The sequence below is a fragment of the Myripristis murdjan genome, chromosome 9, assembly GCF_902150065.1.
Source record: "Myripristis murdjan chromosome 9, fMyrMur1.1, whole genome shotgun sequence".
In the NCBI taxonomy this organism is placed as follows: domain Eukaryota; kingdom Metazoa; phylum Chordata; class Actinopteri; order Holocentriformes; family Holocentridae; genus Myripristis; species Myripristis murdjan.
This window is the reverse complement of record NC_043988.1, coordinates 34455592-34469273: the sequence shown is the minus strand read 5'-3', so window position 1 is coordinate 34469273 and position 13682 is coordinate 34455592. Positions and strand designations below refer to the sequence as shown.

Sequence of the window (13682 nt, the reverse complement as noted above, 5' to 3'; positions counted from 1 at the left end):
GGTCTATATCTTTTTCCATATGGCGTATGTCTGTAAAGCTCAGCTGAAAACTCCTCTCCAGGCAGTGAGCAGCTTGTTATCATCAGTAGCTCATTAAAACAGACATGGCTTGCGAGCTCGGCCGCCTGTAATGAGCTGTCCGCTTGATCCCTGTCCGCTCTCCAGCCACCCAAACGGAACGGCTCGCTCACCCGAAATGCAGCCTGTTAGGACCTTCAAGGGCAGAGCGAGGTCTGGGCTCGCCCCAGCGCCTGTGTTTCTGTTGGCTCTGCAGACAGACCGTCACGACAGGCTCTGCTCTCCCCGCGCAATCTGGCACTCCAGAGCTTCTGAGAGCACAACGTGACCTACGGCCTTTTACAAGTCAGTACAATCAGCGATGTAGTGGGAAATAAAAAAAAGAAGAGGGGTAAACCATGGCCTCAGCTGGTGATCAGCATGAAGCAAATGCTCAAAGTAAACTTCTGAAAGAGCCAAAGCGATAAGAGGCTGTGGAGGACTCAGTTTTAAAATTAAGGTGAAGATACTATACAAGTACGTCAGCAAGGTGGCAAAGTTTGGTGAAATTTTTAGCGAGGGGAAAAACTGGCATGGTCATTTCCAGCAGGGTCCCTTGACCTCTGACCTCCAGATGTGTGAATTAAAATGGGTTCTCTGGGCAGCCACGGCTCTCCCCTTTGCAGACACGCCCACCTTCTGCTAATCCCATGCAGTTTGGGCCGCAGTCCACATGTGTTCTTTCAGCTGATTCTAAAACAGTGCGTTTCTGCACGGCTGCATAAATTGGGTCTGACTGGAAAGCAGAGACTGGTTACATTTTGCACCAAATCTGTGGAACAAATCAACCCAAAAATGGCTGCAAAAACTACTCTAGTAGGAAGTTTAGAAGCAGCATTAGTAGTATTCACACCTGCAACAGAGTTTAGACTGTGGGAGGAAACAGAAGCAAAAGAAGAAGAAGCTTATTAGACATTTGTATTTGATTTTTTTGTCCTTTTTCTTTAACCTCTCTCTGTTGTGAAGCACAGAACTTACATCACACTGCTACATAAAAATATATTATTATATTATGTATTACACTATCATATTGATGATCAGATGATTCTATGTATCATATAAAATGTTACATTGAGTCAGTTCAGGTTAAGGGCTTCTGGATCAGTCCTATATATATATATATAATCAATAGGTAATCAATCAAAGTGTCTCCCATCACGTCAGGTGGACGACCCTCATCAGCTGATGTCTGATTTTTTAATAAAAAGGCCAGTTACCAGCTGAACTCTGGTCTGACTGCCTTCATGCAGAAAACACACACACACATGCACACACACACACACACGCCATTATTCCAGCTGAAGGAAGAGCTACTGGAGCAGAGAGAGAGAGAGAGAGAGAGAGAGAGAGAGAGAGAGAGAGAGAGAGAGAGGTGGCAGTGCTGTTATGTCTGTATGAGACTGAAACTGAGAAAGAGAAAAGAAATGAAGAAAGAGTTTTTTTTACAAAATGACTGCAGAAATACAGATCTGCTTGCCATGACAGGAAAAAAAAAAAAAATTACTGTGTATTTATATTTAACAGCATTTATGCGTATCTCAGACACTCCTCGGGTTATTTTGCTATCACCGAAATACATTTTACATGTATGCTTATTATGATTATTTCATTCTGTAGTTATGTTTTGCTTCAGTAACAGTGTTGTGACCATTATTTATACCAAACATATTTATATTTTTTGAACTGAAACAAGATGAACTGGTAGAGAGATGAGAGTAAAAGAGAGCAAAGTACAGCAGAGGAGAGGCTGCACGGCCATTACACTGAGTAGAAAAAAGTGTGTGTGTGTGTGTGTGTGTGTGTGTGTGTGTGTGTGTGTGTGTGTGTGTGAATGTGTAAGCATGAGAGAGAGGGGGGGGGATGCTGTTTTATGGTATATAGAAAGTGTGTGTGTGTATGTGTGTGAGAGAGAGAGAGAGAGAGAGTGAGGGATGAGAGTCTATCTTTTATTTATCTCTGGTTAATGGCAGTGAGGCTGCAGTCAAACTATATGTGACCGCTCACCAAACCAGCTGAGCTCCTACTCTGTGCTAGGTTTGGTTCAGCAAATGATTTCACCATTAAAATTCTGTGAATCAGTGATATAAAAGTACAAAAAAAATTATAAAGAAGAAGAGGAAGAAGAAGAAGACAAAGAAGAAGAAGACGGAGAAGAACAAGAGCAAGAATAATAAGACACGGAGGAGGAGGAGGAGGAAGAAGAAGACAAAGAAGAAAAATGATAAAAGTCTGGAAAATAAAAACAGGAAAATAGATTGGTATTGAGTTCAGAGCTCCTCCGTCACCCACTAGTAAAACAGAGTTCCCACCACAAACAGTGAACCAGAGAAATCCTCTGTGTTCTCCTGTTTGTCTGCCAAGCCACTGCTGCCCCCTGCTGTCGGCAAGCTGCAAGTGGAAGTCTAGCAGCTGCATTACAGTAACTCAGGTTAACCCTCCTATTAACTTTGGAGTCAGTTTGACCCCATGCAGTGTTTAACCTCTCTAAATGCAGGATTAATGTTTTAACTTCATATTAAATGAGTCTTTATTTACTTTAATGGGGACAAGTGGATGAACATAAAATTAGCATGATGGTGTTTTCAATGTCCTGTACACGGTATTGTTTTAATAAAAGGGCTGTTTAGGTCGTCAGCAAGAAACATAAAGTATCTGGCACATGAACTTGGGTTATATTTATTTATTAGAGTTATTTAAATTACTGGGGTCAGATTTACACCAATTGAGGCGATGTGTCAGGAAGCTGTGTGTTTGAATTTGAATTTGAATTTATTATAGGATAGCCCTTTGAGATGATGGGTGGCGGTGTGTCCCTTTGCTGTAATGCAGCCTTTAAAACAACAAGAAAGGCAACTTTTATGCCAGATTGCAGTATTACTATATCCAAAATCTCAGTCAAAATCTAGTCTTCTTTCATGATATTTATATCATACTGATATATCGCCCAGCCCTAACTTCAACAGAAGATCATGGGTCAGAAAGTGAGTTTTAAAAGTCACTGATCTCATTGCCACGGCCAAATAATCCTTGATTTTTTGGTTTTGATATATCAACATTATTTTGTTTTACAGGGCAGTAAAACTCTTATTCAATGCCCATTTAGCGGTAGAGATGTAAAGCAGTGAGTCGACAAAAACGAGCGAGTCAACACAATTGAACTGTCCTGTAGGTGTTTTGAATCACAGCATCCACCAAAAGGCTCATGGTGTGTTTGCTGTTTTAATTTGACTTAGAGAGGCACAACAGGTTGGTACTTTATTCCCATGCTAGATGGATGAGAAACTCACCTTTAGTTTCCATCATGTTAATGATCCCTGATCTTATCTGGCCTCGCTTTATCAGAGGCGATGAGACGAGCAGGAGGGCAACGCTTTCCTGAGAAATATGGATAAGGTTGCGACTTTTATGTGCTGAATTTCTACACTTTTATTAATTTATTACACTGTTTTCAGTCCTTTCAATCAGCAAATATTGATCTCTTGAAAAAAAAAAACTGATATCTTGATTTCAATTTTTAACAGTGCTGATTGAATCAAAGGGAGAGATTACATGTTTGAAAAAGAGTATGAGACATGAGATGAGGTAGTTTCTCTTGAATTTACTGAGTCGAGGTTAACTGCAATTTATGCATGTGTTCTAGCTTGATTATTCAGTGTTAAGATTTATTGTTGTTATTTATTATTGTTTATTTAGAATTATTCATTAGATAAGACAAAGTTAATCCTCCAACTTGCTGTTGCACCCAAAGACATTTCATTTACATTTTATCTTAAATTGGTGTCTTCATGCTGAAAACATCCTAAAGATTTGGAGTCAAGTCAGTATCTTTGTTACAGTTTAATAAATCTATCTTAAGAATAATCATCTAATATCTGAAATCCCATATCACCACCATTTGTTCTTAAGCCCAAGGCTCATCTGTCCACCAAATTTGTTTGAAATCCATTCATACCTCCATCCTTTGGAGGTATCTTGGTGATAAACACACCAACATGACAGAGGTAATTTTAGAGGAGAAATCCCTTCCTCAATTGAAAATCGCTGAATCTCTAACGTTAGTTTGTAAAAGACATCAACAAGAAAATCACCTGTCCACCTCCACTCTTCACAAACCCACTGCACCAGTTACTGTTTATTGGTCGGTGTCCAGGCCCAGAGAGTGAAAGTGCGCAGTTCGCTTTATGATTTGGCCATAAAGCAGCTATATAAACCTGGAGGAGACTGGAAGTAGACTCACTGGGGAGCCACTGTGACGGTGAGTCTTATCTAACCTCTGTGTGTGCTTTAACCTGTGTGTTCAGTCAAGTATAGACTCAAGGCAGTGATGGGTAATCATGATGAAGTTGTATAAATTTATAATTTTCTCATTCTATAATTCTGTGATTGTGCCATTCCATTCAATGCATGAAGAGTTTCTTTAGGCGTGGCTATTGCCAAACGTCTTGAACTAAGTGTTTAAATGTGTCTAGTGGTACATAGAGGAGAAAAAAGTGACTTAGCTCATTGTTCTCAGTCTACAACCCAGAGTGTCTGGACGGTCCATTACTTGTACAAAGCCAGTGTTCTCCAGGGGACCTCCATGATGGAGCCAGACCTATTGATAAAATAATTGTGACTGCAAAGCTGATATTAGTTGCTGGTGCCAATGAATGTGGTGATCAGGGTGCAAGCAGAACTTCTTTCCCCCCGTTTACAATATTTCAAGGAAAACTCAGCAAACACGTGCTATGGTAGCTGTACTAAAGGTTTGTACCTTGGTTAAATCATTGCATGACATCTGTTGCACTCAAAGTCATTGGAAGGCACGCTAATTCTGGAATGATTTCCATATTAATAACAGAAAAACTCTGTTTTTCTCTCTGTCCCGTCCCCAGATGAAGCTGTCAGTGTTGGTGCTTCTGGCCCTGCTGGGTCTGTCCTCAGCCAGTCTTCAGGACATTGTGAGCAAGAGCTCACAGTACAGAAAAGGTAAATGATCCTTTAAGAAGAACCTTCAGCGTTTTGAATTTGATTTGGTTGTTTGTCTTTCACCAGGCACTAAAGTGTCCTTATGTACCCAGTGCCTCAAGGCTAGACAAAGAAATATTTTCTTGACATTACTATAAAATGCCTTATGAACAACTGTGACTTAAAAAAGAGAGCACAAACGTCTTTTAAAATGGCTTAGGCTATTTGCATTGCAACTAAGTTTTAGAGAAAAATGCTTGTAATACTGGCTGTGAGTGCATCAACTCAAATATTGTTTATTCAGAACATTTGTTGTGTGTCATTCACCTACAGCCCCTCTAGTATTATATTTCTGAAATCCATCCAAGACAGAGATCCTAAATCGCAAATTTTTAAATTTTGTTTTATTTTCACTTTTTTTTTTTTTTTTTTAATTGAACTTTGCTCTTTTATATCTTCTGTTACCCTTAGTCTTCTTTTGCCCTGTGAAGCATTTTGTGGCAAACTTTCCATGAAAGTTCCACATTCTCTCCATTTTGGCCTTCAAGGCCTTCATCAGACAATTTGATTTGGTTAGTTTAAAATTAAACTTTGTGTTTTTGCCCCTCTCTTTATGCAGTGTCCCTCCTGAACCCAGCTCTAGGGGGCAGAGTCCCTGAAGTCACCAGTTATGGACCTGTTTCGGGGCCCCTGACCCCTGCTGAGTTTGAGGGCCAGCAGGACCAGCCTTCCTCCTTCATGTTTGGTGACAATGTCAACCTGCAATGGCTGACTTGGACCGGCTCCCTCCCCAACGGGGCTGTGGCCATCTACAACGGATACACCGAGCGCACCGACTACGTTTGCAAGTACAAGTGCGAAGCCGGCTTCTACAACCCCAGTCTGGGCCCTTACTGCCGCTACCCATATGGAGACCAAGAGTACTATGCCCCTGAATTCGAGATCCTGACCAACAAAGACAACTTTGAATTCCTTGAGTGGAAGGAGGATTCATACGGTTCAGTGCCCCAGCATGCAGTCAGGACCTGCCCAGGTGTGGGTATCTACGTAGGGAAGAACAAGTACGGCCTTGGGAAGGTGGTTTCTGAGTTCGAGGCCTTCTTCCTACCCTGGGAAGGTGATGAGTATTGGTACAAGAAGTACCAGGTCCTGACCATCAACAGGGACGCGTACAGCCAACACATTTCCGATGTCAAGTACGCCATCGATGAAGTCGAGATCTTCCAGTACCCTCCAGAGACCATGCGCATCTCCGGGATCACCAACAACGAGTGCCAGTCTGTTGTGAAGACCGTCACCATCTCCAAGACAACCGAGGTGGAGAGCACCTGGAACATTGGCCGATCCACCATGTTGGGTGTTACAGCTAGCATCACCGCCAAGATCCCTCTCATCGGCTCAGGGGGCATCGAGCTCGGTGGTGAGAAGACGCTGCAGTTCTCCAGGGGAACCACAATGATCGAGGCTCTCAGCCACTCCGTTTCCGTGGAGCTCACCGTTCCACCAAACCACTCCTGCAGTGTCCGCATGGAGGGACGTAAGATCACCGCCGACATCCCGTACACAGCACGTCTCAGCCGCACCTATCGCAACGGAGAGACCCAGTGGACGTCCATCTCCGGAACATACGACGGCGTCCAGATTGGAGAAGTCCGGGCCGTGGTGGATCGCTGCGAACCTGTAGCAGACGCCAAGCCATGTCCCTGAAAGAGCAATGGAAAAGACACCAAAACACACTAAAGACAGACACCAAAACATATTTGACATTCTGTATATGTGACGTTTAAGAAAAGGCATGTGGCAATAAAATGATTCCATGGTGGCAAAATATCTTTGGTTTTGTTTTTTGTTGAAGAACACAAAAAACACCTATGCCTTTATTAAATGAGTGCAATAATAAAATCACGTGGCACTTAAACCTATTTTTTCTTATGTGAGTCTTTTTTTGCATCTACACACGAAAATGATCAAAGATTAGTGTTGATCTGATGGAAGTCTGTAGCCAAAAATGTAATTTTACTACCAAGAAAAAAAGTCTTTAATGGAGAGTGTGTAAATTAGTAGGTCACACAAACAAGCCAATATAATGGAAGAAGGAAAACCAAACAAACTGATGGTCTATTATATGATCTATCTTTACAGGGAACATGGAGGTGTAGAAATTAATTAATTAAAAAAAAAAAGAACAAAAAAAGAAAACCACCCTGTTTTTCCACAACAAATTTGGAATTAAACATGTAGATTTAACAGTGAGTGTAATTATTTTCTCTGGTACAGCAAATCACGTAGATGCCAGGCTACTAGTCCATTCACGTTGATAAGATGACATTATCTTAAGGGTTAACCTTTATTGATCTCCATAGAAAAATTCTTTCTCTGCATTCTGACCCATCCTAACTATCAGGAGCAGTCTCCACCAGCATAATGAGCAGAGAAACCAGACCGCAGCAACTGTGAATTGCCCTGAATCACTGCTTGTTTACATAGAGATACTATACAAAAAAACATTGAATATATACATCCCAGTAATAAGCTAAGTCTGAATTGGCAAATACAGTGCTGTGAATAATGTCTCCTGGTGCATAAATGATGTGTTCATGCATGTATTCACTCTCAGCTAAATGCAATGGCAGCTGAGGACAGTGACAGTGTAATTCTGCAGGCTGTTATCAGTGTAAAAGGACCTTTATACAGCCTTGCTTCAATACACAGCCCTCATTCAGGCTTAAATAAACTGATAATAACTATCTGTCTTGAGGATGCACTCAGACGGCCTTGACATCAGCGATTTTTGATGATAGTGCTGTCCATAACGCACAGTGCTGGTTTTGTTTTTTGGTTTTATCTCAGCAACATTATGCAATAAGGAGTGTCTTAATCAATGACCCACAATCACTTTCACATATTCAGACGATTGATAACAACAGATCTAATCAGTGCGTGCAAAGCCTCCTCTTATCTAAACGTACAGTGTCTTGTCATCGACAAAAAAACAGCAGCGTAGCACTTTGGACGTCATGTCATCCTCTCTCATCCAATTGATTTGGGATATAAAAATCAAGGCCAGACAAATTTATTCATAACAATCAGACTTGTCACAAACAAGAATTTTACAGTAGGGTAAAGGACACAGTCATAGATAAAAATAATGAGATAAGAGGAGGAGAATCATCAGCAGCAGGTACGTGTTGCTGGTCCGGTTTCTACTGCAATTTTAAGATCTAAGGTTTTAGGTTTCAGATTAGATTGAGATTTAAGGTTAAGGTTAAGGGTGAAGGGATGCAGCTCAAGGCCAGGACCGACAAAATATTCTGTTGTTATTATCAGAGTGATTAGTCATGCTTTCCGGTCTCTGAGAGCTAAAAGAGCTTAGTCATTCTTACTGTACACTCTCCGCATGAGAGTCATCAATACTCTATCATTTTTCATTTAATTTTTTTATATATATATTTATGTTTTGAGATACATAGATAGATAGATCAACACTAAGATAGGAAAATATATATAGAAACAAAACATACAAATAACAGTCTATTACAAATAGCTGAATACAAAGACTGAAACAAAAAACTGTGCATACACTATAAGCGTAAAAAGGTTAAGTCCATTCTGACAGTGTTTTACAGTATTTAGTTTAATCCAAGTCTTAAGATTAAAACGCATTTTAGTTTTTTAGTCACATTTTTTTTTTCATTTGAATTTTGTTAGTTTTAGTCTAGTTTTTGTTGAAAAAAAAAGTGTTGTGGTTTCAGTCCATGAATACAAAAGTTTTAATCTGAATTTACTGAATCATTTTTCAACTTTTTTTCTCTGTAAATTCCTCATTAAATTATTTGTTGGTGAACTACATCCACAGATTGATCTACATTCATCATTATAGCTTCTTGTATTTTGTATCTAAAACCCTTCCAAACTCAGGAGCTGGGTTTACCTCTGGCATTTTCATCTCTTTTTATTTGTTGATGAAAATGTCATTATATGTCTGCATAGTTTTTGTCTACATTTCATTTATGTTTAGTTTTTGTATTGTTATCGTCCTGGAAAAGGTGTTGTTGACAAATTCTTTTAGTCAAGAAAATTAGCACTTCAATTTTAATCTTAATCTTAGCAATGCGTACAGAGAAAAGGCACCAGCACTGCCAGTCAGTTTCAGGGTTGACTACACATGCCAAAACACTAATCATACCAGAAAATAAAACTGTGAGAAGCAGAGGTGGAAACATTAATAAAACACAGCTTTGGTCACATAACCACATTATCCATAGCAGGGAGAAATGTAAAAAAATAACCTCTTCCTTGAGGAAAATCAATTTTTGAAAGACTGATCTGTGAATTCAAAGTTCTCCAGACACAGAAAGACACCAGCTACAGTTTACCAGTGGGTTTACCATGCAGCCATTCCTGTAGCACTTTTTCTAGAAATGTGAAATTATAGTATGTTCTTACAGGCACAGCTTATCAGTTTGTGTATGAGGGAAACATGACTCAGCATGTTTACAGAAGAAGACGGGAGGGAGCGTCCCAATGGGCCTCAGTGAAACATGATTTATTGATATTGTGATTTTGAAATATTGTGAGTTCCAAAGTCAGGTTATTAGAAACTGCACTAACAGAAGCATATTGTAATACAATTAGCAGTTTGAAGATTTAAATCTGTCTACTACAGTCCCCGTCAAAAGTTTGGACACACCTTCTCATTCAATGGTTTTTCTTTTCTTTTATTATTTTCTACATTGTACTGTAGATTAATACTGAAAACATCAAAACCATGAAAGAACACATATGGGATTATGTAGAAGCGCAAGTGTTAAACAAACTAGAATATGTTTTAGTTATAAAAATAAAGAAAAGCATTGAATGAAATGGTGTGTCCTAATTTTTGACTCGTACTGTGGATAGATTTAGATTTAAATTTGGATAATATATAAATCATGCACTGGTTCATGCATTTTCCAGCCAAAATGACCATTAAGTGCAAGTCGTTTATTTTTCAGTGGCACAATAAACACAGGAAACACACATGACACCAACCCTCCAACAGTAACTATAATATCAAATCAGTATTAAATTTGTCCACTTTTTACTTTTGTGCACCCTGCTGCCACTTCACCGTGTAATCCAAGGAGCTGAAGCTGTTTCAGTAGAACAGTTATTTGTTTAATAGCATTTTTTCTTCCCAGATGGCAACTGGTGCATTGGTTTCGCTGCTCTTCTCCAATCACGTCTATTACAAGCAGCTTCAGAATCCCACCGAGCAGCCGCAGACGCCGGTTCAGCAGGCGAGAGGCCACCGCTGCTCTCTCTCCTGTTTATTGGGGGCAATAAGACTGTAGGCAGGTTTTAAAACTCAGCACACAACAGCACATCGCCCCACTGCTGAGGAACCGGTCGAGGTAAAACAGCCTCTTTACATCTGAATGAAGTGGTAGACTGTAAATCTGCTGATTAACAATATTCCGATTTACTCTCTTATTTGCCATCCTGATGAAGAATTGGAATTGGCAGGAACTGGATCTGGGGATTATAAAACATACTTGTTTTGTGCTGGAAAGGGATTTTTATGATTTTTGTAAGCCTAGAATTTTGTTTGTGGGAAGGAAGTGGCTAGCGTTAGGTTTAGGGTTAGGTTTTGTAAATGAATTTCATATCCAGGACTCTGGAAAACAGAAGAATGCATTTTCTTCCTGCACCAGACAATCCCTCTTTTCGTCATAATCTGCCTGTTTACAACAATTGGGTTTATTTTTTATTATAGTCTTGTTTCTTATTGCCCCAAGTTTGGGTGTCATTCTTGGCTGTAAGACTCTGTGGCTAAAGGAGAAACCCTACATTCCCACCACAGTAGTGTGTATTCAAATGACAGCAAAAATCTGGGTCCCTGTTATATGGGGCTTCATTGGTGGGCGTTTCTCCAACTTACTGCATTAGCACTAATTGCCTCCATATTTTAGACTTTTTATTAAAGTTTTTTGCTTCATTTTAGCCGTTTTAATGTTAGTCTTAATCTTTAAATGTTTATTTTAACCTTTTTATTTCAACTTCAATGCATATGCCATATCAAATTTTTAATCTCCCCGCATGTTTTTAACCTTTTCATTGTCCTTAACAATGTTTGCCCAACTGTAAGGGCTAGGGCTGTGATTAAATTAATGTTTCTATTATGTTTTTAGATGAAGTCTTAAGGAGTTTTGGCCCTGCAGTTAGTTTTGCCATGAATTGATTCCCACTGAGGCTGAGGTAATTCTTATGCTTTTTTTTTTTCTTGTGTTTGCAGATGAGGTGGTGTGTTGCTGTCATTGTGGCAGTGCTGCAGCTCTGCAGCCCAGCTCTGCTCACCGACCCGCTGCTCTACGTCTCCCAGCAGGAGGAGGGACCAGAAAACCCCACCAGTGAGTCACACAAAGAGAAACACTGCCATCTTATGGGGTCTAAGAGCAAGTGAAGGCTTTCCAAGATGAGACATGGACCATTTCAAAAACTCTTTTAGACTTTTAAACTCTTTTACACTCTTATAAAATGATCAGCAATACAAAATGAAACCATGATACATGTAAAGATGCTAGGCAATTTATGCCCGCTGGTTGACAACATCCAACAATTTTTTTCCTTCATCAAATAGAGCCATGGCTGAACCCCAAGCTGGAAGATGTTGTTCCATCTCTGGAAACCAGCAACCCACCTGAAATTCAAGACATCGCAGAATCTGAGATGACTTTAAGCTCTTTCCCCATGTTTGGCGACAACATCAACCTCAAGTGGGTCAAGTGGGACGGCTCCCTTCCAGATGGCGCCGTCGCCATCTTCAATGGCTACACCGAACGCACTGACTACGTGTGCAAAGTCAACTGTGAGGCTGGATTCTTCACTCCTAGCAAAGGGAACTTCTGCCAGTACCCCTACGCTGACAAAGAGTACGCCTCCTCCAAGTTTGAAGTGCTCGTCAATGTGGACCACTTTGAGTTCCTGGAGTGGGTTGAAGATTCGTACGGGTCGGTTCCCCAGCATGCCGTCAGAACCTGCCCAGATGTGGACATCTACGTGGGCAAGAACAAATACGGGCTTGGTAAGGTTGTGACCCAACACGAGGCCTTCTTCCTGCCCTGGGAGGGTGACGAGTACTGGTACAAGTCCTACCAGGTCCTGGCTATCAACAGTGACGGCTACAGCCAGCACATCTCCCACGTGCAGTACGGCATCGACCAGATGGAGCTGTTCCACCACCCTCCAGAGACCCTGCAGCTCGCAAAGGTCACCAACTTGGAATGCAACAGCGTGGCGAAAACGGTAAGGCTGGAGAAGACCAGCACGGTGGAGAAGACCTGGGACATCGGCAGAGAAACCCGCAACAGCTCCGTGTCCACCATGACCGCCAAGGTGCCCATCCTCGGCCCGGGGAACGTTGAATTCACCAAGGAGCAGACGGTGAGCTTCTCAGAGGGGACGACCATGGTGGAGTCCATCAGTCACTCAGTCTCTGTGGAGCTCCTGGTGCCACCCAACCACTCCTGTGTCGTGAGGATGGACGGGAGGAAGATGACGGCTGACATCCCCTTCGTCGGCAGGCTGAGCCGAACCAACCACAACGGCGAGACCCGCTGGACGAGTATCACGGGCACCTACGACGGCGTGAGGGTCGGGGAGATCAACGCTGTGGTGGAGAGATGCCAGCCGGTCCCTGACGCCGTTCCCTGCTACAACAGTGAGGACTGAGGATGTCTGACAAACTGGCCATGAACTCTGAATTTCTAACTTAATGGACAAAATATCAACATGCAAAGGAAACAATTTTGCAAATAAAAGTGCACGCAAGTGAAGTTTCAAGGAGTTTTTTTTAATTCCCTCTAAATGTGCTTTGAGATGATTTAAAGCATTGCTCTTATAACCCAAGAACAGTGGTACTTTTATTAAACATGTGACTGTAAAACTTTATTCATTAATTTATAGGTACAGACTTGCACTTTATTAAATTAACTTTGTGAGAGCAGGGCTACATTTCCCTTTTCCACTTCAAAAAACATGACAAATCAATTTCTAAAACACGCCATGTGGCTAATTTCTTGCGGTGCCAAATGTATCTACCATTGTTTTAAAATGCAGTGCTTCACTATGTGTTTCAAAATGGTTTTTGTTTTCATGAGACGCTGTAAGATTTTCAGCTTTTAAAACTGTGCTTACAAAATAAAACAAACTCAAAGAAAAATAAAACTAATATCAATAATTTAAAGGTAATAATAAGAATATATTCCTAAGAAGTGAAAAAATTAATCGCTTCGAGTCACAAAAGGGCAGTGAAGTGAGACATTAACTCCCTGCTGGTTTTAATTTCAACCAAACTCAACAGAAGATTTGACTAATTGATCAGCTTTTAAGTTGTTTGAAAACTTGCAGGCTCTTTGGCCACCGTAGATACATCACTAAAAACCTGAAAGACTGAAATATTTAAATTTCAAAGCATGCAAGGTGCAGCCAAAGGTTTTTCAGATAGTCACAGGCTGAGGCGGATCTACGGGTGGGCCTGGATGGGCGTAGGCCCACCCAGATTGACAGCTTGCCCACCCTATCAGATTCAAGACCAAAAAATAACTAACTAAATAAATAAATGTTTTAATGACCTTTTTCCAACTTGTATTTTATGCTCGTTTACAACCTCTCTGCTCGTTTACCGAGAGGTTTTTTTT

The 13682-nt window shown here is 40.8% G+C and overlaps 2 protein-coding genes across 2 annotated transcripts; both read left to right on the top strand.

The window, feature by feature from the left end:
* Nucleotides 1–4931: 4931 nt before the first annotated feature.
* LOC115365642 (natterin-3-like) lies at nt 4932–6711 on the top strand. The gene is made up of 2 exons (XM_030060739.1): nt 4932–5025; nt 5624–6711. The coding sequence occupies exons 1-2, from the start codon at nt 4932–4934 to the stop codon at nt 6709–6711; spliced, it is 1182 nt and encodes a 393-aa protein (XP_029916599.1).
* A 3609-nt stretch (nt 6712–10320) lies between these two features.
* On the top strand, nt 10321–12772 carry LOC115365590 (natterin-3-like). The gene is made up of 3 exons (XM_030060675.1): nt 10321–10397; nt 11279–11393; nt 11624–12772. Exons 2-3 carry the CDS (start codon nt 11279–11281, stop codon nt 12712–12714), a joined length of 1206 nt encoding a protein of 401 aa, XP_029916535.1. The 5' UTR covers nt 10321–10397; the 3' UTR covers nt 12715–12772.
* Nucleotides 12773–13682: the final 910 nt, after the last annotated feature.